Source organism: Esox lucius, chromosome 5 (assembly GCF_011004845.1).
Source record: "Esox lucius isolate fEsoLuc1 chromosome 5, fEsoLuc1.pri, whole genome shotgun sequence".
Taxonomy (NCBI): Eukaryota; Metazoa; Chordata; class Actinopteri; order Esociformes; family Esocidae; genus Esox; species Esox lucius.
The window spans coordinates 5,543,137-5,567,504 of record NC_047573.1 but is presented as its reverse complement, the minus strand read 5'-3'; the positions used below and the strand labels follow the sequence as shown (position 1 = coordinate 5,567,504).

Here is a 24,368-nt window from a genome sequence, read left to right as displayed (position 1 = left end):
AGTGACCCGGGAGTGTGAGGGCGATAACACCAAATTGAACACACCTGCTCCTCATTCACACCTGAGACCTTGTAACACTAATGAGTCACATGACCCCAGGGATGGAAAATGACTAATTGGGCCCAATTTGGAAATTTTCACTTAGGGGTGTACTCACTTTTGTTGCCAGCGGTTTAGACATTAATGGCTTCATGTTGAGTTATTTTGAGGGGACAACAAATTTACACTGTTATACAAGCTGTACACTCATTACTTTACATGGTAGCAAAGTGTCATTTCTTTAGTTTTGTCACATGAAATGATATAATCAAATATTTGCAAAAATGTGAGAGGTGTACCCACTTTTGTGAGATACTGTATATGTATATAAGCTTCTTACTTTGCATTGTGGCAATGTCATGACGATTACCCTCTCAGTGGAACATCAAGGGTTTAAAAAACAGCCTGGTTGAGGTCACAACATTTGACTATATAAAATATATATGCAGGTACACAGGCTGCAGCAGCACCCACCTTCCATGCAGTATTGGCTAAATCAAAAGCTGAAGTGGAATTGTGGAAGCTGAAGGCACACAACCTGCAGGAAAAAGTGCAAGACCTTACAAATGAGAGAGATTTTCTGAGAGCTCAGCTGGCAGGCAGTGAGTTTTTTATTCATTAAATATTGTTTTGTTATGATGTACAAAATTAATAACCAATTTCATAATGAATGAAACCAGTTGTCAAAATTGTGATGTAGCGTTCAAAATGTGTAAGTGAGTTTGGTGTCTCTTTTAGCAAAGAACACGGAGAGTTCGTTTTTGACTGACAAAGAAAGAATCAACCATCAAGGAGTCAGAGTCATCATCTGACTCTCCAAATCCTCCAATTCTGATTCTTCCTCTGAAGACAGAAAGAAAAAAAAGAAGTATTCCAAGAAGGGGAGGAAAGAAAAGAAGAGAAAGAAGAAATCTAGGAAGGGAAAAGATGCTGGGTCAAGCTGACAAAGGGGTATATCTCAAGTAAAAAAAAAATTATATGCAAGCCATACACATTTTAAAACGTACACTTTTTTAACAACTCTCTCTCTTGTTTCAGTTGGCAGCCCTGCAGAGGTTGTGGCAAGATACAAAAATGTTCAGAAAATTTTTTGTAAGGGTAAAAGCATGTCAGGTGCATTTAAAAAGTATGGCGTGGACCGAAACACCATTGTTCTTACTGCACCAATTGCAGAGTTGGCCATTGCGGCACCTAACAAGTACAGCGCCCTCCTGGAAGCTCAAGGCAAAGACAAACTTGCAGTGTTTGCGAATAGGTGCAAGAAAGCTGTAGATGAGGATGCCGAAATTTCGGCTGCTGTCAAGAACATGAAGACAGAAAGGAAGCTGTTACCTAACAAAACAAACAATTAGCTTTAGAAGCTGAGTTCATTTGAAATTTTTGTTTAAGCAGTTGATAAATATAGGGCACAATTATTTGTTTTTATCTATTATTTTTACCAGGACCATTATTTATTTCAGATTCAATGCTCATGCCCTATTTTCTTGTTTGTTGATGTTGTTCTGTTGTAATAAAAAAAAAAAAATCTGAAATCTGTCTGTCTGATAAGTACTGCACTAATACTTAATTATCGATTTATAACCATTTGCAAGTTCTATTAAGCAATTAATGAACAAATAAATAGTTGTGACTTTACAATAAGGATTACAAATGTACTTAACTAATACTTAATTATCTGTACTTAATAGTTTATACCCATTTGCAAGCTTTATTCAGCAATTAATAAACGAATGAATAGTCATGACTTTACAATAAGGATTACAAATGTACTTAACTAATACTTAATTATCAGTACTTAATAGTTTATAACCATTTGCAAGTTCTATTAAGCAATTAATAAACAAATAAATAGTTGTGACTTTACAATAAGGATTACAAATGTACTTAACTAATACTTAATTATCAGTACTTAATAGTTTATACCCATTTGCAAGCTTTATTCAGCAATTAATAAACAAATGAATAGTCATGACTTTACAATAAGGATAACACATTACCTTAACTAATTATTAATTATCAGTATGTAACAGTTCATAATCATCTAAAAGCATTAATAAACTTTAAGATAACTAAGAAATAGATGAGTAAAGCATAACAGACACATTTTACAATACATTTCTACTTTACAGTCATTAGCATGAATAAATGAGATCTGCATTTTTACACAAAATACTATAAAAAGCATCAGACATTTGGGTAATATTACTTTGGAGTTAATGAAATGCATTTTTTTGTGAGAACATTCAAGCATGTTTAAAGTATATATATAACAGATTCTTGAAACAGCAGAATTATACATGTGATAATTAAGCAATACATTAGGAGTGTGACACATGAGTTCTTGAACTTCATGACATATCAAGAAGAAATAATACACAGGATTGACAACAGCTATTATTGTTCATGATGGACACAAGAAAAAGCAAGTAAGTAAGCAACAGGTTACTGAGTAACAAGTAAGGTAATGTTCACGAAGGACAAAAGCCTGGCTTCTGTGACTGGACAGTAATCAGAAACAAATGACAGTAGTTGGGGGAAAGGTGTAGTTTGTTAAAGGAATTAGGGTTATTCTATATGTTGCCTTCTAAGAAATGACTTCATTTGAACTGATTATGTTCAATAATAAACATTTAATTGTTTTCGCTATGATGAAGGACACCAAATCATAAATCTGTAGTTGCATTATGTCATCATGAAATCATTTAAATTCATGTATGAATTCATGTTTGCTATTGGGCCATTCAACAGTTAGCTAGATATATTCATGTTTATTAACACATGCACACCAATGATAAATTGCATCAATTAAGATTTGGATTGCAATATATTGATCTATTGATAGATGTTTTTTAACATGTCTTTTATTAGTTACCTATTCATTTGGTAACATGTTTATTGACACAACCACACACAGTTCATTATTTGTAGATGCATTAAGTAACTATTAGTCTACACTGTGTTTTCATGTATTAGTTAATGTTTGTTCCAACAGTTAAGTAATACTTAGTTAATATGTTTATTAACACATGCACACATAATCAAGGCTTTATAGATGCATTAACAAGTCATGAAACCATGTCAATTAATGCATTTAATCATCATTATTACTGTATCCTTATTGTAAAGTGTTACTGAGATTTTAGATTTACAAAACACCTCATACTACATATTTCAAATTGTTTCTGTTGGCAGAATAATAATAACATTTTAGTTCACAGTGATTTATAACAGTGTTTGTTGTGCATGTGTTCTGTTGTGTTTCTAACAGCAGCACAATACATTTTGTTTGTTGGTTTATAAATAATAATTTGTTTACAACTTTTCTTAAATAAACTATTTCTAAACTATTTTGTAAACTGTCAGACTTATTCTACTACTGTACAACACTGCTGTTCAATGTACAGTCTTTACAAAATCTTAATATATTTAGCTTTTCACTGAGTCAGAGCCAAAACATTATGACCACTCACAGGTGGAACGAATAATGTTTATCATCTAACAAGGGCACATGTCAAGGTCTGTGTGGATTACATGGTAAGTGAACAATGACTTCTCGTTGTCAACAGAGAAATGGGCAGGGGTAATGAAAGGAGCAACTTTGACAAGGGCCAAATTGTAATGGCAAGGAGACTGGGTCAGGTGCCAGATACCACAGGACACCTTGAGGGGTCTTATAGAGTCCATGTTTTGATTCCAAAGTTTTGGCTCATCAGTGTATATAAATGTGTAATTATATAACTTCTCACAAGTAAATGTCCATCAGTCAGATAATCACTAATGAAGCTGTCTTTGTATCTAGCTGGAGAAACTGATCTGGGGTCTGTTTTGAAATGTTCTTACTAAATGGTAAATATGGGGGATCTGTAATTAGGGAAAACCTCATCCTCTGTACAATTATGAATGAAGGCATTGAGAACAGGTGAGATTAACTAATAAACATAAACCTCAAACACACAAAACATAAATAATATATAAAACAAATAATCAACAAACATGGTCACATGATCCGCTTTACCCACAAGCATTACCATGACATTATGATGAAGACCCTGGTTATGGAGACAGTATCATTAAAGAAAGAATCACCATGACATTATGATGAAGACCCTGGTTATGGAGACAGTATAATTAAAGAAAGAATCACCATGACATTATGATGAAGACCCTGGTTATGGAGACAGTATCATTAAAGGAAGAATCACAGTGACATTAGGATGAAGACCCTGGTTATGGAGACAGTATCATTAAGTTAGAAGTAAAGCTATGCCTTGCTATGTAAGTTAACTATTATCTAACTAATTACCGTTAGCTATCTTATTATCTAACGTTATAACGGTTATCAGCCAAGTAACGTTCGCCTGACTGTTAGTGACACACACACACACAAAACGGGCACAAGCCAACGGATGCGTGTAAGTGCGTGGGATGATAGCTTTTGTTATAAAGTTGAGGGTTCCATCTAAGCCAAAAATATGTCCAATTTGTTTTGTCGTTTGCTGTGCAGTGCTGTTCACTGTACCTGGAGTAGCATACTTCACAAAGGAGCGCAAGAATCATGGAAGAGTTGCAGCGAAGGTTAATGTCAGGTTGGCTGACTGTATTTAATGCATGTTTAATTCCCGCTACAAAAAAATATATAAAACCTGTTCAGAGGCTGTCACCTTCAACCTTATGCAAATACTCATTATTTTACCATACTGTTCATACTCCCCATCCTACTCTTTGAAAAATGTATGCTAGTTTACATTATGTACTGTATTTTATTGCCATACTTGCCGTATCTATAATACTACTACCAATGCTAGTTTACAGTACTTGTTCAAAACTGTTGCTATGTATAGTGTTATAATATTGTATAATATTGCTTTATCTTCTTGCTATATTTTTGCTGTGTACACATTTTTCTTCTTAAATTCTCACTACGTAGTTGTAATGATATGCCACCATACATAAGGTTATTACAATATGTATCTATAATATTCAATAACTATCAATTGCTGCTAGTTATGTATTTTACTGCCATACTTGCCCCATCTAAATGTTTACTACTACCACCCAGATTGCTACTAGTTTACAGTATTATTTTCTTAAAACTGCTACTAGTTTACAGTATTATTTTTTTAAAACTGCTACTAATTTACAGTATTATTTTCATAAAACTGCTCCTCGTGTACAGTGTTATGTATATTGGGTTTGGCGAATTACCCCTACATCAATGTTAATGACTGCTCTTTACAAAACCCAACCGCAAAGCAATGACAGTAAAAAGAATATCTGCGCATCATGACATTTCACCTCTTGCTTTTCTGCAAATATTATAGCCTAGTTATTTGAAATAGCAAGGCATGTTTCAACGCTCAATAAATAAAATAATTTTCTTTTTCAAAAGTTAGTATGAAAAAGGACCACAGATATTTGTATCCATGCATTTTAATGAGCATTTTCAAATAAGGAAATATGGATGGAAATAATAAAAAAGGTTGACTTACACTATTAGTACAAATATGTTAAACATGCTTGAGTGTTTTTTGCGCATGAATTCCTCAAAACGAAACGTATCGAATTGGTATTAATATACCCTGCTTCCAAAAAAGTTGGGACGCTGCAAAAAATGCAATTAAGAAGAGAATGCAACAATGTGCATATAATATAAGACATTGTCTGGATGGCAGCATATGTTTCTCCAAAACCTGTATATATTGTTTAGCAGTAATGGTTCGTCAAACCACAGGACGGTTTTCCACTTTACCTTAGTCCATCTTAAATGAGCTTGGGCCCAGAGAAGGCGGCGGCATTTCTGGATCTTTTTTTTATATATGGATCTTCTTTGCATGGTAGAGTTTTAACTTGCATTTGTGGATGCAGCAACGTACTGTGTTTACAGACAAGGGTTTTCGGAAGTGCTCCTGAGCCCTTGCAGTGATGTCCAAAACAGAGAAGATCAAGATCAAGGCTATCCAATACAGCCTTGTCTATTGTGTACAGAGATTTCTCCAGATTCTCTGAATCTTTGAATTATATTATGCACTGTAAATAATGAGGTCCCCAAACGTTTAGAAATTTAACGTTGAGAAACGTTATCCTTAAAGTTTTGCACTACTTGCCTGCGCTGTCTTTCAGAGTGGTAAACCCCTCCCCCTCTTTACTTCTGAAAGACTCTCTGAGATGCTCTTTTTATACCCAGTCCTGTAGCTGACCTGTTGCCTAACAACCTACTTAGTTATGTGATGTTCCTCAATGTTTTTTTTTGCATTACACAACATTTTCATTAATTTGCTGTCCCAGCTTTTGTTGCTGTTGCTGGCATCAAATTCATAGAGGGTATATATTTTTCAAGAAACAATAACATTTCTCAGTCTCAACATTTTATATTTTGTCTTTGTAGAATTTTCTGTTGAATATAGAGTTTGAATTATTTGCACATCATTGCATTCTGTTTTTCTTTGCATTTACCACAGCATCCCAACTTCTTTGGTATTCGGTTGTACTATGTCAGAGATTATGACTCTAAAAAAGCTCTTCTTAGGCCACAATCACAACTGAATGACCTTATTATAGAAATAATGTCTTTAATCAAAATTAACTGGATACTCTTTTATATAGTTTCTTGAAATAGGCTTGTTTTCAATACTATTTCTGTCATTATTTCCTGCACAATGTGTTTGATACATTTTGTGGGACAACCAGAATAACAGGAAAGATCAGCTGTAACATACAGACTCCTCCTTCAATTATATGCAGTGCAAGAAAAGCACTTACGGTCCACTTTTTTACTTCATAGATTAAATATAAAATAATGAATTCCTACTGATAGCCTACAGTAGGAATTTAGCAAAAAAAATGTTTTGCTTAATTATTTATTACATGTTATAAAGTCATGAAGCTACTGAAGAAAAAGACTCTTAAATAAGTAAGAAACAAATTACATAAAAGAACTCCAGTTCTCAGCCAGTGATTGTGGGAATGCACTCTTCTGTTGGAATAATCTGTGAATGTCTTGTTGGATGAGGTCATATCTGTTATTTTCATTTTCACTCCTATACATTCTTCCCTATGGACTTGCTTTAAAGAGGGTAAGAATCTTGGTGTGTATTATAATCAATCGTCAATATTTAAACATGCTGTTTGTTGGTATTGATCACTAGGATTTGTTTCCTCATTAAACCAACTGTCTCCTGCAGGAATAATGGTGACTGAACCAGATAGTCTGTATGTGACTCTGCTGATTCTCCTCCACAGTTTAACCTCTGAATCTGGTAACTACGGTCATTTCTTCTGTCTGTGTGTATATATTAGCTAATAACTATGTGTGTGTGTTTGTGTTTAGGTTTTGGGGATTGTGGTTAGATTAATTTTGGGATTTTTTTCAAGGCTAGTAAACAGTGTGCCCATTTAAATAGCTTGGTAAGATGTGTGTGTGTGATCTTGTTTTCATCACTTGTGGGGACATAAGTATAGTAAAACTTGAACAATGTAACTTGTGGGGAAATATTTCGGGTCCCCACGAAACAAAAAAAGTCAATTTCCGGCTCAGGGTTTAGGTTAAGGGTCAAACTTACAATAACTTTAGGGTTAGAATTGGGGTTACCTTAAGGTCCAGGCATTCTTGGTTAAGTTTAGGGTTAAGGTACTGTACTTCTTGCATGTGCGCAAAGCTGTGTACATAGTGTTCGCTGCTGAGAAGTAGTCAGTGTGAACATGACAATCGCTAACTGAGACAACATGCTAATTTCTGTCACATCTGAACGTAAACCAAGTGCCTACTGTATATGTGCCCAAGCCTTTAACCTTTGATATTAAATCTGTTTCAGAGAAATTAACATTAAAATACCATGACAGGTCAAATTTACTAACCTGTTTAATGTTGATTATATAGTTTTACAAGTAATTTCTTTAACCTTGGAGTTCCTACTATAAAACTCAGGTAACATCCCAGAGTTTAGACTTCGAAGATCACTCATATTTTACCTCCTTTTCTGAGTTAGACCCACACTGCTCTCATAATGTAGACTGTTCAGTTTCCCTCTCAGGAAGAAGGAGAGTCTATGGTGTTGATGGTCTGTGGTTTATGGATGAAGAGGAAGTGGGTTACTGGGTCCTCGTGTAGGTTGACCCCTTACAGACAAAACAGAGGTGGTTCAATTGATTAGCAGTTGTCAAAAAGTGCTTTTACAGATACCCAGTCTGAAACCCCAAAGACCAAGCAACAACAGAGGTGGTTCATTTGTCAGTGTGTAATGGTGGAGTTCTGCCAACTCTGGGTGGGGCTGACAGGAGCAGGTTAGGAGGAAACAGGTTATTCTGGATTGATTCAGCATGTTTGTCATTCTAACCACACTACTTTACACAGAGACACTCATTACCTCTCTCAGTGAGCTGGTAAATGTGTCTTCATGTCTGTAACACTGACTGAAAGTCAAATGAATCAACTGACTGTTTAGTGTCTCTCACCACTGTCACAGTCTCTCTTGTCTGGTAGTGAATGATTACTTCCTGTGCCTGGATTATAGTCCTCTAAAAATTTTCTTTACCATCTCCTTCACTATCTAGAGGTTACGATTTCTCTCTTCTCACCTTCTGTCACAGAACAAATATTTAGAAATCATTTTCAAACAGACCATGCAGTCTGTTACTGCTGATATTTGTTTATGACAGGATCACTTGAACATTTTACACGTTTTTCTCCTTTCCCACTTACAAAAATCCAGAAAATAACATTGTATGATTTCTAAGTAATTGATTTGCATTTTATTGCATGACATAAGTATTTTATACATCAGAAAAGCAGAACGTAATATTTGGTACAGAAACCTTTGGTTGCAATTACAGAGATCATATGTTTCCTGTAGTTCTTGACCAGGTTTACACACACTGCAGCGGGGATTTTGGCCCACTCTTCCATACAGACCTTCACCAGATCCTTCAGGTTTCGGGCCTGTCGCTGGGCAATACGGAACTTTCAGCTCCCTCTAAAGATTTTCTATTGGGTTCATGTCTGGAGACTGGCTAGGCCACTCCAGGACCTTGAGATGCTTCTTACGGAGCCACTCCTAAGTTGCCCTGGCTGTGTGTTTTGGGATGTTGATGACCCCCCGCAGCATCCAACCTAAAGTCCTTCAGATGCTGGTATTTCTGACCCAGTGCTGCTGCATCACCCCAGTGGAGAAGCCATGACAGCAATGTCAACCATCTGTCAAAATATGCCCAGGTGCCACCCGTGGGACCTGGTCCCACTCCCACTCCTGGAGTGCGATACTGGGTGGTCAGAAGTGCAGGAGCTCACCAGGGAGTCTGTTTTGTTGTCTGCTCATTCCACCACGGAGAACTTTGCATCGTTGTCTACACGAATGTCAGAGCTGCCTCTTCGTAGGAGGTCTCAATCTACTTCCAAACTACAACCCATCAAGCGTTTCCTTCGAACGGTGGCCAAACTTCTGATGTCCACAGACTCTTTCAGATGAGTTATCAAACTCAGAGATAGTAGACAACTCAGTCGTAGCGGTTTGTGATGAACATTTGCACCTAACCCAAACTCTTTGCCTATAGAGTTGGGGTCGCACCATCACATGTAGACTTCCCTGTTTAACACATGAATTCAAACACAAAGCTAGACACACCAGCTAGCACAAAGATATTGAACCCCAATAGTTGGGGTTTGCTGGGTAGATACTGCCACAGACTTCCAGCTTTTTTGCTTTTGTGAGGAACCATCATCTTGTCAATTGAACACCGGTTCACTTGCTCTTCATGTCGTCAAGTACAGGCCTTATTTTCACCAGGCAATCTTCACTTGGGACTGTGTGGAGCATACTGGATAAACATTTGTACCTCCTGATTGGCATGATATTTGCTACTGAATTTATCAATAACACACATTAAAGAGTAAAATGGAGTAATCGGTATTTCACACCTTTTTCTTATTATGTGTAGAGTATAGGCCTCAAAACATAGTGATAATCTCTGTTTTATACCCTAATGTGGGCTTTGTATCCGGATACAGACATTCAATACCTGATTATCAAAGTTGTAAAAAGGTAATTAATTATTTTTCAACAAGAGCATATGAAATGTGAAAAGTTACGAAACGTACCTCATGGCCAGTGTCTTTGTCCACACACTGCCATTTAGTATTTTGAAACATCCATCCATCCATCTTCTTCCGCTTATCCGGGGCCGGGTCGCGGGGGCAGCAGTCTAAGCAGGGATGCCCAGACTTCCCTCTCTCCAGACACTTCCTCTAGCTCTTCTGGGGGGACACCGAGGCGTTCCCAGGCCAGCCGGGAGACATAGTCCCTCCAGCGTGTCCTAGGTCTTCCCCGGGGTCTCTTCCCGGTGGGACGGGACCGGAACACCTTCCCAGGAAGGCGTTCCGGAGGCATCCGAAAAAGATGCCCAAGCCACCTCAGCTGACCCCTCTCAATGTGGAGGAGCAGCGGCTCTACTCTGAGCTCCTCACGGGTGACCGAGCTTCTCATCTCTAAGGGATCGCCCGGCCACCCTGCGGAGAAAGCTTATTTCGGCCGCCTGTATCCGGGATCTTGTCCTTTCGGTCATGACCCAAAGCTCATGACCATAGGTGAGGGTAGGAACGTAGATTGACTGGTAAATCAAGAGCTTCACCTTGCGGCTCAGCTCTTTCTTCACCACGACAGACCGATACATCAACTGCATTACTGCAGAAGCTGCACCGATCCGTCTGTCAATCTCCCATTCCATCCTTCCCTCACTCGTGAACAAGACCCCTAGATACTTAAACTCCTCCACTTGAGGCAGGCACTCTCCACCAACCTGAAGTGGGCAAGCCACCCTTTTCCGACTGAGGACCATGGCCTCGGATTTGGAGATACTGATTTTCATCCCCACCGCTTCACACTCGGCTGCAAACCGTCCCAGTGCATGCTGAAGGTCCTGGTTAGAAGGGGCCAACACGACAACATCATCTGCAAAGAGCAGAGACGAAATTGTGTGGTCCCCAAACCTGACACCCTCCGGCCCCTGGCTGCGCCTAGAAATTCTGTCCGTAAAAATTACGAACAGAACCGGTGACAAAGGGCAGACCTGCCGGAGTCCCACATGCACTGGGAACAAGTCTGACTTACTGCCGGCAATGCGGACCAAGCTCCTGCTTCGGTTGTACAGGGACCTGACAGCCCTTAGCAAAGGACCCAGGACCCCATATTCCCCAAGCACCCTCCACAAGATGCCGCGAGGGACACAGTCGAATGCTTTCTCCAAATCCACAAAACACATGTGGATAGGTTGGGCAAACTCCCATGAACCCTCCAACACCCCGTAGAGGGTATAGAGCTGGTCCAGGACGAGTCCACCTCTGAGCCCTCATCCTCTGCTTCCTCAATGGAAGACGTGTCAGCGGGATTGAGGAGATCCTCGAAGTACTCCTTCCACCGCCCGACGACATCCTCAGTTGAGGTCAACAGCTGCCCACCTCTACTGTAAACAGCGTTGGTAGGGCACTGTTTCCCTCTCCTGAGGCGCCGGATGGTTTGCCAGAATCTCTTCGAGGCCAGCCGATAGTCCTTCTCCATGGCCTCACCGAACTCCTCCCAGGCCCGAGTTTTTGCCTCCACAACCACCCGGGCTGCAGCCCGCTTGGCCTGTCAGTACCCGTCAGCTGCCTCAGGAGTCCCACAAGCCAACCAGGCCTGATAGGACTCCTTCTTCAGCTTGACGGCATCCCTTACTTCCGGTGTCCACCACCGGGTTCGGGGATTGCCGCCTCGACCGGCACCGGAGACCTTACGGCCACAGCTCCGAGCGGCCGCTTCGACAATGGCGGTGGAGAACATGGTCCACTCGGACTCAATATCTCCAACCTCCCTCGGGATCCAGTCGAAACTCTGCCGGAGGTGGGAGTTAAAGATCTCTCTGACAGGAGACTCGGCCAGACGTTCCCAGCAGACCCTTACAGTACGCTTGGGCCTGCCGAGTCTGTCCAGCTTCCTCCCCCGCCATCGGATCCAACTCACCACCAGGTGGTGATCAGTTGACAGCTCCGCCCCTCTCTTCACCCGAGTGGTTCAGATCCGGGGGGCCGTTCCTCCCAATCACGCCCCTCCAGGTGTCACTGTCGTTGCCCACGTGGGCGTTGAAGTCCCCCAGTAGAACAATAGAGTCCCCAGTCGGAGCACTTTCCAGCACCCCTCCCAGAGACTCCAAGAAGGTCGGGTACTCTGCACTGCCGTTCGGCCCGTAGGCACAAACAACAGTGAGAGACCTATCACCGACCCGTAGGCGCAGGGAAACGACCCTCTCGTTCACCGGGGTAAACTCCAACACATGGCGGCAGAGCTGGGGAGCTATAAGCAAACCCACACCAGCCCGCCGCCTCTCACCATGGGCAACTCCAGAGTGGTGAAGAGTCCATCCTCTCTCAAGGAGTGAGGTTCCAGAGCCCAAGCCGTGCGTAGAGGTGATCCCGATTACCTCTAATCGGAACCTCTCAACCTCACGCACCAACTCAGGCTCCTTCCCCGCCAGCGAGGTGACATTCCACGTCCCTAGAGCCAGTTTCCGTGTCCAGAGATCGGGTTGTCTAGGCCCCTGCCTTCGACTGCCGCCCGATCCTCTTCGCACCGGCCCCTTATGGTCCCTCCTGTGGGTGGTGAGCCCACGGGAGGGCGGCCCCACGTCGCCCGTTCGGGCTGAGCCCGGCCGGGCCCCATGGGGGAAGGCCCGGCCACCAGGCGCTCGCATACGAGCCCCAACCCCGGGCCTGGCTCCAGGGTGGGGCCCCGGCCGCGCCATACCGGGCGACGTCACGGTACTCCAAATGTTTTTCTTCATTAAGGGGGTTTTGAACCGCTCTTAGTCTGACCCGTCGCCTAAGACCTGTTTGCCTTGGGAGACCCTACCAGGGGCATATAGCCCCAGACAACATAGCTCCTAGGGTCACTCGGGTACTCAAACCCCTCCACCACGTTAAGGTGGCAGTTCTTGGAGGGGTATTTTGAAACAAATGTTTGGAATGTTGGCATAAAGTAACATGACCTGATTACGTGACCCATCCCCCCTTCAGTGTTTTTCATGAAGTGCACCCACATAATGCTACATAATGTCAAGTGCCAAATAAAGTTTCCCGTACACTGGTGCAAATGATTAAGTGACAGCTCCCGCTCAAGTCAAGGACTAACTATGGTTCTGAAGCTCAATGAAAGAAAAAGGTGTAAATGGTGCCAAAAAAAAATCCATGGCGTTACGCATTATTATTTTTTTGCATGTGTTGCCACGTTACTTTTGACAGCCCTAGTACTTTTACATATTTTCCTTCATTTATGCATTTTCTCTCCAGTGAAGTTTGAAGTTCATGGTCCCACTGAATCCATAGTTGCTGTGGCTGGTGATGACATCATTCTGCCCTGTTACCTCAAACCCAACATCAGTGTTGAGGACATGACAGTGGACTGGCGTAACCTTGACTACATAGATGAACGTGTCTATCGTTACCAAAATGGAAGAATCATAGAAGAGGATCAGATTCCCTCCTACAGAGGAAGAACATCACTGTTTAAAGAGGAACTGTGGAAGGGAAACACCTCTTTAAAACTGACCAGGGTACAAGGCACTGATGAGGGACGTTACAAATGCTTTATCATGTCAAAAGACTACTATGATGACATAACTATTCAAGTCTTTGTTAAAGGTGAGGTTCATATTTCATGTAAAACTAACTCCAGTACAATAACTGTCACCTCTTACCTTTATATGACTGAATACAGTCTGAGTCTGTTGTTGTCAGTTAACATCCAGTCTGTCTGTGTGTCTGTAGCTGTAGGATCCAGGCCAGTGGTGTCCATTGAAGGACACAGAGAGGGAGGGATGGGTCTGGTGTGTCAGTCTGAAGGCTGGCACCCTGAACCTGATCTGGTGTGGCTGGACAGTAAAGGAGTCAGTCTCTCTGCTGAACCTCCTGAGACACACAGAGACTTAAAGGGATTCTACACAGTCAAACAACATGTCATTGTCCAGGAGACTGACACCAACCTCTTTACCTGCAGAGTTCTACAGAAACAGATTAATGAGGACTTCGAAACAAAGGTTCACATCCCAAGTGAGTAACGTAACATAATATTTTGGTGACATGAAAGACTGAAGATACACTATGATTATGTTTGAAAAACAAGACATACAGTGGCCTCCAAAAGAATTTGGACAGTGTGGTATAAATTTACCGATTACAACTCCTTCTAGGTAAGGCAGAGATCAAAACATTCTTAAACATTGCAAATGACCTTTTCAAGACAGCTGGCCACATTCCTGAAAAACAAAGAACACACACACTGATGGTTTATTCAGGTTAGCAAACTGTCAGAGGACCCAAGGATCCACAGATATCATTCAGACATGTGTCACAAATAAACGAGGACCAGACCTCCTGTAGCATTCCTCTATAAATTTTTGTAGAATCCAAAAATATTTCAGCTCAATACATTTCTATAACAACAGTTATAAAGTCAAATGTGCTATTTTTGCTGTACACTCAGGCCAAGACATGAAAATACTATTAGCATTTCCAGTTTAGTCCAGTATTGCAAGAACCGTTGCGGTAGGAGTTTGCATAGACATTCTGTGAAAACAACACGTTCCTTATCCCTTATCTTTTGTCCTAAAACTCATTGATCTGTCCTTACCCCCACTTTGACAAAATGTTTACATCTACATCAACACCTCATTCTTCCTTTCCCACATACAGTATACAACACTGCCAACACCTCCGCCATTCCACTTCTTGTCGAGACACAATGAGTCTGTACTAAAACTCAAAACTTCGACGTATAATTCCTCTATACATTTGTGGAATCCATCAATCCATCATGTCAATCCATTCAGTAAATTGACCACTAAAGCAGTGACTACACTTACAGCTACATGTAGATCGATGGGAAAGACATCTGTATATTAGGTCAGAAATTGTGGTCGAAAGTGGGCATTTAATGACCCTAATGCCCATGCATTACTACGATATGTAAGAAAAAAAAGAGTAGAGCAAATCTTTCCCAGGTGACTGAGAATATCAATACAGGATTTGATCACACTGTCAGCAGGAACAGTCTGTCAAAAACTTAACAGATAGGGATATTATAATAAGGTTGTAGTCAGGGCTTGACATTAGCACCCACCCACCCTCCCTCCCACCAAATGCGGGTAGAAATCATCTGTTGCGTATTATGCAGTCACTCTTACTAGCATTAGTTTTTCAATTAAATTGTTCACATTATAGGTCACATTAAAAGTGGAAAAAGTTCTGACATTATTTATTTTTGTCTCATTCTTTTACATCACAATAACCTGGCATTGTAACAGGGGTGTGTTGACTTTTTAGATCCACTGTATCTATATACAGGTTTTTTTCTGCATTCAAAACTCAAAGGCGACCTCCTTCCCAATGTCTCACACCTCCCCAGGTAACACATGACGATAACAGATGTTTTTGCGCTCATAAAGAAAAACACCAAAATGTACCTTGACTTGTCAGGGGGTATGCCATCCACACTAACAAACTGATATCTTTCAGATAAATAAGATTTAAACCAGGCTAGAACATGTCCACGTAGCCCAAAATGGGTTTCCAGTCTCTCTAAGAGAAGTGAGTGATCAATAGTGTCAAAAGCAGCACTAAGATCAAGAAGCAACAGGACGGATGCAGAACCTTTGTCTGAGGCCATTAGAAGGTAATTTGTTACCTTCACGAGTGCAGTCTCAGTACTAAGATGGGGTCTGAAACCGGACTGGAGCATTTCATAAATGTTATTTGTCTTTAGGAAGGCATTCAGTTGTTGGGAAACACATTTTTCTCAACAACAGATTTTTGAGAGGAACGGGAGGTTTGATATTGGCCTATAATTGTTTAATATGTCGGGATCCAGATTCAATATTTTTTAGAAGAGGCTTAATTTCCGCTATTTTTATATAGTTTGGTACACATCCGGAGGAAAGGGAGCAATTTATTATGTTCAACATTGGCTGACCTAGCACAGGAAATAGCTCCTTAAGTAAATTTGTTGGAATTGGGTCTAGCTGAGAGTGTGTGGGATTAGAACTCATTACAAATTAGGTAAATGTGTCGAGCGATACGGTATCAAAAAATTCAAGTGTCCCCATTGACACCTGGTCAGGGAGGTTCAGGACATTCTCAGGACAACTGAGATTTTGAGGACCATAACTATTTAAGGAGGAGTCAGTTATTTGTTTTCTAATGGTATGATCTTTTCATCAAAGTAGTTCATGTATTCATTACAGCTAAAGTGAAGACCCATTTCACTTGTTGATTGCTGCTTTTTTGTTAACTTTGCAACTGTATTGAAGATTGTTTTTGTTCGCCTCAATCAGGTTGGAGAAATAAGCTGATCGAGCAGATGTGAATGATTTTCGGTATTGTAGTGTACTGTCTATCCAGACTAGTTTGAATACTTCCCACTTGGTGGAGTGCCACTTTCGCTCCAATTTTCTGGAGGCTTGCTTGAGACTCTGGAGACTTATACATTGTATATTGATGATTATACTAATTAGTCTTATGTGTTATGTGAACTTACTGATATATTCATTGAGTGTGAGAGTATACTGCATTCTTATGAAAAATCCCCCTCTAGGACCAACTTGGAAAAAGACAGGTCCTGCACTTATTTAATTTAAAGTAAAGAACAGTCCATAATTTACAAAAATAAATAGTATGTATTTAACGTAACGCACTGCTTTTTAAACAACAAAATAATTCTCATTTGACAGCACTAGTTTTTAGGTGAGTCGTTGATGTATAAGGCTCTGTGTTGAAGTGAGTGGTTTGATGTTTAATTATTTGTATGTTTAGGTGAGTTGTTTGATTACACCACTCCATGGAGACTGTCCTTCATTGTTTCATGTTGTTTGGGAGTCATCACTGTGATTGCTTCAGCTCTCACAGTCTACTGCATACATAAAAAGAAAGGTAAACATTATATAAATGTTTAATTGTTTTAAATAAATGTTTTCTATTATTTTCCCACCTTAACACATTATTACTTCATAGTGGTTATATTACATGGACATTTTAATTTGCAGGTGCAATAATCCGTCAAATCCAACAACAGCAGGGTCAGTATTCTTAGTGTATCTAACCCAGATTACACAAGAGTGGAAGCATTTACTAAGCAGAAATTCTTCTGGTTGACATGTTTATGATGTTCTGACTGTATTCTGTATACTATGTGTATTTACAGGCTACCTAATGAAGAAGGGTGAGTACCAGGGACGTCGCTAGACCTATTTTAGGGGGCTTTCCAACAAAATAGCAAGGTGGCCAAAAATTGCACAAACAATGATACACACAGCAGTGAAGAAATACCGAACTTAAATAGGATCCCCAAATAGAGGCAACACAGGGCAGAGATGCCTCAAATTAGGGTCAACCAAAATCACAACGCAGAGATGCCTAGAGGCATACCAATAGTCAAGACCAGACAATATCGAAGAAGATTGAGATGCTAGATTCTTTTGTCGTGTGAACTTGCAGATATTGATAGCTCAAGATAGCCTTCCTTTTATCTCAGACACTGTAACACTTCAGCAAATAACTTTTATTTGAATATAGCTAGAAGTGTCCTTAGATTCTTATCTTTATGGAAGTCATTCCCCTACCCCATATACCAGGATGATGTTTATGACAACCATGTTGTTGTTGTCATAAACTGTTTCCACGTAAAAATCCATGTGAAGGTTTGGAGGAGTTAAGGGAAGACAATATCCTGCAAATGAATGACAGAGAAACCAAACTTGAAAAGTAATAAAAACAATATTTCTTTAGTGAGAAAATTAGGATCAGCATGAAAATATACAATCACTAAGTCATTTGAATAGAAAATATAAAATATATAAAAAAGGCCTTTGATATACTTGATATACTAAAAATATAAATGAGCTCTCATAAATTCAAGTCTCAAAGATGGGGTCTCTATAAGACCTGACCTGTATTTACAAAACAGGGCTTAATCATCCATTGTACAACAATACCAGAGAATAACATTATACAGGCCTGTTAGTCATACACTAGTTGTATTCTTCACTTATCAATCAATATCTTAGTTACTGTTAAATGACTTCATGAATAAATTGACTGAATTAACCATTCCATTTACAGGAGAAAGTAACATTATAAACTGTATTAATCATAGAAAAGAAAAGTATTACAATATGGCATAAAAGCACATTCATATCTAGTATGTAATCCATATGAAGGATTTTTGATAAGTTTTGATAAGAAAATATTGCACTTGAAACAAATGATTCAGCTACGTGTAGCCTTAGGCCCTGCGGAAATCCACATGGAAATGCTATCATTAACATGACTTTCCTCACATGGCATTGTGAGTAACAAAATAATTCAGATTATAAAACCGATGTAAACATTCTACTAACGTAGCAATAAGTACTTAAACTGTATGTTTAAATACAATTCTCAATGCTTCCCATAAGTTCCAAATATATATATATATATATATATATATATATATATATATATATATATATATATATATTAGAGAAGCTAACCTCAAGTAAGAATACGGCAAGCTCAGTTAAGAAGGTTAATTTCTGCTCGACTACTCTCCAAGACAGATGGAAGCTCTACTCTCGTGAAAGAATGTTCAACCGGGACTTCATCCAAACTCTCAACAGTGTGTTAGCTCCACTACGTTTTCCTGAATTGAATATGATGTTTTCTTAACTTTTGTCAACTTTTACTGAGTTTTATCTGACCGTTCACTACTCACAATCTGGCGGTTAGAATGTGCAGTTCACAAACGATTTGTTCATTTTGAATTAATCTATTTGGTAACTCAGGACTCACAAGTCTTTTGTTTCTATTGACTCGTTCAATTGTATCATTCATTCGAACATTTAGCAGCGGATTTCTACAACATGATCCTTTGTTTCATACCTGGTCCTCCAGCTCAGTTATCCGATCAATGTCAATCAGCAGAGAAAAATTGACCAAGGCAGGAACAGGGGAGGGCGTTATGTGCATTATTGACTCAAATGAAGGAAATTACTCTAAAGATTAAAACTCTTTACTGAATGACTCGAAAAGATCAGAGTCATTAAAAAGAGTGGAACTTCCCATCACTAGTCTCTGTTTCTACAGGTCGAAATTCTCTAGCTAGGCATGTGAGAGCTACCAATCATCCTCAAACAGAGGCGGAACTTGATCCATTGGAAAATCTTAATGGACGGATTCAAAGAAATATTTATTGTTATCATCCAAATTTGTAACAGGGTTACACACGCATATTTGCTGGGCATCACTTTATTGTCCTTCAGTTAATGTAAATAGCAGTCTTACTCCATACTGAATTTTTAAAAGCCATTTCCCTACCCACCTGCCACCTGCCATTCTAGCAGATGTTGGCTCCTCTGTAATAATTACTGCCCCCATTCGGCCCTAGATATGTACTGTTTCTGTGCCCTCAATTGACACCCACAATCCAGAATGGTACATTTTCTAACATGCCAGTTGAAAATCAAACCCTATGGAAATGATTATGCAAACTTTAATAAATCTATTTTGCATTTTATTCTCTCTCTAGTAATGGAAAAAATCACTTACGTGTACTGGGAATGGGCACCTATTACAGGGGATAGGGTGACAGACAATTATTTCCCAGGTGCCCACGGTTGTGTCTGATTGGGCGTCAATCATGTGCTGTGTGAGGCCGCTGCTGTTTCCTAAGGTCCCCATGGAACTGTAACAAAAGTCTGTGTTTTGTGTAGGCAAACACCACCTCTCTTGATTTTTTTTGTCTTGGACTAGGCTTAGTCTTTGTCTGTGAAACCGGTCCTTATATTCCTGGCTCATGGTCTTAGTCTTTTTTTGGTGGAATGAACGCAGCATTCTAGAATGCTATATCACAGAAATATATTCTATCCGCGTATATTCATTGTTTCAGAACAGCCAAAGGTTGTAACTTTGTTTTTACATTTTCATATAAATGTAACGTTATATATAAATATATTTTGTATTTTTCAAAACGTTGAATACAGTAGCATAAACCGATCAGCCATAACATTATGACCACCTGAAAAACAAAACAGCCCTGACCCGTCGAGGCATGGACTCCACTAGACCTCTGAAGGTGTGCTGTGGTATCTGGCACCAAGATGTTAGCAGCAGATCCTTTAAGTCCTGTACTTTGCGAGGTGGAGCCGCAGTGGATCAGACTTGTTTGTCCAGCACTAGGCACAGTGCCCTTTTGCATGCAGACTGTCTTGTTCAAAAATACATCTTGGAAAGTTCTGAGTAAGTCTTATTGACAGACTCATGGTCTTTGCATCCTGACTGATGGTCCTAGTGTCCTGGTAGATGGTCGTAATCTCTAGTTGATTGTCCTACCCGTACAAAGTGTAGCAGAAGAAGGACAGAATAGAAGTCATTGTGTCTTAGTCACTAAGACATGGGGCCCTACACAATCTTTATTAAATCACTTTTCTACAGCAATTGGTAACAGAAATGTTTTTTCTTGTTTAACAGCAATGTAATTGGCAATATGGTTTGATTGGCCTTAGGGTGCCCTGACAAGTTAGACGGCCCCTTAAGGCCTAGTAGCCTTTCCCTGAAAATCATAATATTCCATACCTCTGTGGGACACAGGTCTATGTAGGGTTCCTGTCTGACATGTTTTTCTTCATTTTTCTTCATTCATTTATTCAGTACATTGTCTATTATTTGTCCAAACACGCATACATTTTTCAAGTTTAGAAATCTCACAAGTGCAATACTTCACAATATTCTATGAAATTATGGAAATGTGAAAAGGACCACATCCAATTTGTGTCAGAATTGTGTGCAGAATCATCAACGTGCGCCGTCCTTTTGAGAATGTGGTGGTTGAATAGAGTTCTCAAAGTTCGAACACGTTGAACATGTCTCAAGGGTCATGGGTAATAGTTGAATAGAGTTTCCCAACATTTCCTAAAATGCCAAGAATTTGGGTGCATGAAAGACGCGCATTCTAAAATTCTCTATGTAAAACTGAAATGAATTATTTCTTTATATTTCAGAATTCAAAGACATCAGAAGACATGCAGGTCAGTGTCCTACGTCCTATCAGAGTGACCGTTACCATATATTAGGTAGTAAGACTGACCTCTGGACCATCTGGTCAGAACTCTTAAAAACCTGTCTTAACTATCATTTATTTACCTAAATGCTGTACTTCGATCATCAGTCATGGGTCTTTGACAGCTGTCAGCATGGTCAAGTAATAATGAATAATATATTAACATAAGAGGCTTTCACCCAAGACCTACCTGTTACTGGATGTTTTCTTGTCTCTACCTAAACCACACATGAACCACTAATACTGGATGTTCTGTTATCTCTACCTAAACCACACATGAACCACTAATACTGGATGTTCTGTTATCTCTACCTAAACCACACATGAACCATTAATACTGGATGTTCTGTTATCTCTACCTAAACCCCACATGAACCACTAATACTGGATGTTCTGTTATCTCTACCTAAACCACACATGAACCACTAATACTGGATGTTCTGTTATCTCTACCTAAACCACACATGAACCACTAATACTGGATGTTCTGTTATCTCTACCTAAACCACACATGAACCATTAATACTGGATGTTCTGTTATCTCTACCTAAACCCCACATGAACCACTAATACTGGATGTTCTGTTATCTCTACCTAAACTACAAATGAACCACTAATACTGGATGTTCTGTTATATCTACCTAAACCACACATGAACCACTAATACTGGATGTTCTGTTATCTCTACCTAAACCACACATGAACCACTAATACTGGAAGACTCATGTGTCAGAGATCATCACAGTAAATGTTGTCCTCCACTTGTATTTTCTCCACTGATGTTGATGTCATGATGTCATTGTATTTATCATAGTGTTTCTCTCCACAGTGGATGTGACTCTAGACCCTGATACTGCACATCCAGAACTCATTCTGTCTAATGACGGGAAACAAGTGAGACATGGAGACAAATACCAGAATCTACCTGAAAACCCAAAGAGGTTTACACGTAATATCAATGTCCTGGATAAGGAGGGTTTCTCCTCAGGGAGATTCTACTATGAGGTTCAGGTGAAAGAGAAGACTGAATGGATTTTAGGAGTGGTCAGACAGTCAATCAACAGGAAGGGGGGGGTTACACTGAACCCTTATCATGGATTTTGGACTGTGTGGCTGAGGGATGGAGTGTATAAGGCTTGTGCACACACCCCTGTCACCCCCTCCCTGAGAGAGAAGCCCCAGAAGGTGGGAGTGTTTGTGGATTATGAGGAGGGACAGGTCTCCTTCTTCAATGTGGAGGCCAGGTGTCATATCTACTCTTTCACTAGACAAATCTTCACTGACAAACTCTATCCTTTCTTCTGCCCTGGACTTAATGATGATGGTGAAAACTCAGCTCCACTGGTCATCTGTCCTGTAGATGTCACTGACTGACTGTTTTAAATCAGACAACCTACTGGTCATCTGTCCTGTAGATATCACTGACTGACTGTTTTAAATCAAACCAGGGAGGTAGAGACAGTTGGCAAGACGATGAAATATGAGGGAACATTCATTTGCAAATGAGTTCTCAGATTTGCAAAAACCTTGGATGTTTCTAGTATCCATACTTTATATTGTTTCTGTTGTCAGGTTAATGTGTGTTATGCAGTGTTAATTTTGTCAACAAAAATAGTGAGGAAAATGTTTGTTAAAATTAAAAATTTTCAGTGGCAGTTGATGAGACAATTACTAAACAGATCCAGAAAAGACAACAACAAAATTGAAAAATATTTTTCTTTTTTTTTTACTAAAAAAGGAGACCACACAAAATTATCTTTGTGATGAAAGTCTTGTATAACTACCATGATTGGATTGCAGGATTTTGGAAAGAGAGCTTCTCAGTGTTTATTTTAATTAGCAGATTATACATATTTTCTTTCTCATCCCTGTGCTCAAGTGCTATTCAAGTCCCTTATATTTGACAGTCCATAGTTTTCCAAAACAGACTGTACTGTGCACCAGTATAACATACTGTAGCCAGATGGTCAAATGGGACCTAGTGGTATTACTTTCCTTTAATGAGGTTATATTTAATGCTGTAAAAAATTATTTCTACAACTCAATTCAGTTTGAATGTTGAATTTCTCAGGCATTGGGAATGTAATGGTCCCAGCACCACCTGTAACTTTATCAATTACATATAGTGGAAAATGAGTACCCAGTCAAGTCAGTGGAGAGATACATTCAATTATATAGAGGGAGATATGGATAGAAGGACTGAACATCCATGAAACATATAGAGGGATGTGAGAAGGACTGAACATCCATGAAACATATAGAGGAAGCTATTTGAGAAGGACTGACCATACATGAAACATATAGAGGAAGCTATTTGAGAAGGACTGACTATACATGAAACATATAGAGGGAGCTATTTGAGAAGGACTGACCATCCATAAAACCAAATAATTGTTTTAAGGTAACCATGTCTTAGTTTTCCACAATGCAGAATAAAAAGCACATATTTTCTATTCTGATTAAATGTAACAGTTGAACTTAAAATTAGTTATTTATATATGGTATTTCTTAAAATCTTTCAAGAATCAATATACAGTTAAATTAATTTAAGGTTTAAAAACAGATTGAACAATTCTGAGGGGTATGCTACAAAGCGAGGTAACTGGCTTACCGAGGTAACTCAGGAGTAACTTGGTGACGTCGGGTGTAACTTCCCAATTAATCCGTCCTACAAAAGGTGAATACGTTTTACCCGAGGTATGTTGTCATGGCAACTTACGCTGCATTTCTAAACTGCTCCAAGCAGGGGCATTCAATCCATAGACATACTAAAGAGTAGACGTGGCATCGACCGTTACTGCCTACTGGCGCTGACGAGCCATGGGGCCGCTATCTTGGACCGCTCAGCCGCTCCACTCAAGTGAAATCTATTTTGGCAGGTGAAATGAGCTGTCAGCGCATTTAATTAATCATACCTCAAGGAATACCTTACTGATTTTCACGCGGGTTTTTTTGTTGGAAAGGTCATTCATGTAGCTATGATACAGGGCACATGGTTCGGCGTATTTTAAAATTCATAGTGGGCTTAACAGTAATAGAATATTCAGATATATGATATAAAGTGACCAGACGTCTGAGATCAAAAATGGGAACATAATCCCCAAAAAGGGAGAAAAGCAGGGACATTTCCAGTTTGACTATCATTCTGATTGAAACACTTAATGTGTAAATAGTGGCAGTAAAGTCAGATATATACATATTTTCCCTCCCTCCCTCCCTCCCTCC

At 39.6% G+C, this 24,368-nt stretch overlaps 1 protein-coding gene across 3 annotated transcripts; it reads left to right on the top strand.

Moving 5' to 3' along the window:
• Positions 1–6,887: 6,887 nt before the first annotated feature.
• On the top strand, positions 6,888–24,279 carry LOC105030743 (butyrophilin subfamily 1 member A1-like). Of its 3 annotated transcripts, none has more exons than XM_020046436.2 (9): positions 6,888–7,112; positions 7,221–7,295; positions 13,385–13,699; positions 13,826–14,107; positions 16,865–16,981; positions 17,095–17,127; positions 17,253–17,270; positions 21,085–21,111; positions 21,973–24,279. In XM_020046436.2, exons 2-9 carry the CDS (start codon positions 7,226–7,228, stop codon positions 22,515–22,517), a joined length of 1,407 nt encoding a protein of 468 aa, XP_019901995.2. In that variant the 5' UTR covers positions 6,888–7,112; positions 7,221–7,225; the 3' UTR covers positions 22,518–24,279. The 3 variants fall into 3 exon arrangements, with proteins under 3 accessions (XP_019901995.2, XP_010903103.2, XP_019901994.2); XM_010904801.3 differs by having other exon boundaries at positions 6,889–7,112; positions 13,349–13,699; XM_020046435.2 differs by lacking the exon at positions 6,888–7,112 and adding an exon at positions 7,121–7,124 and having other exon boundaries at positions 13,349–13,699.
• The last annotated feature ends 89 nt before the right edge of the window (positions 24,280–24,368 follow it).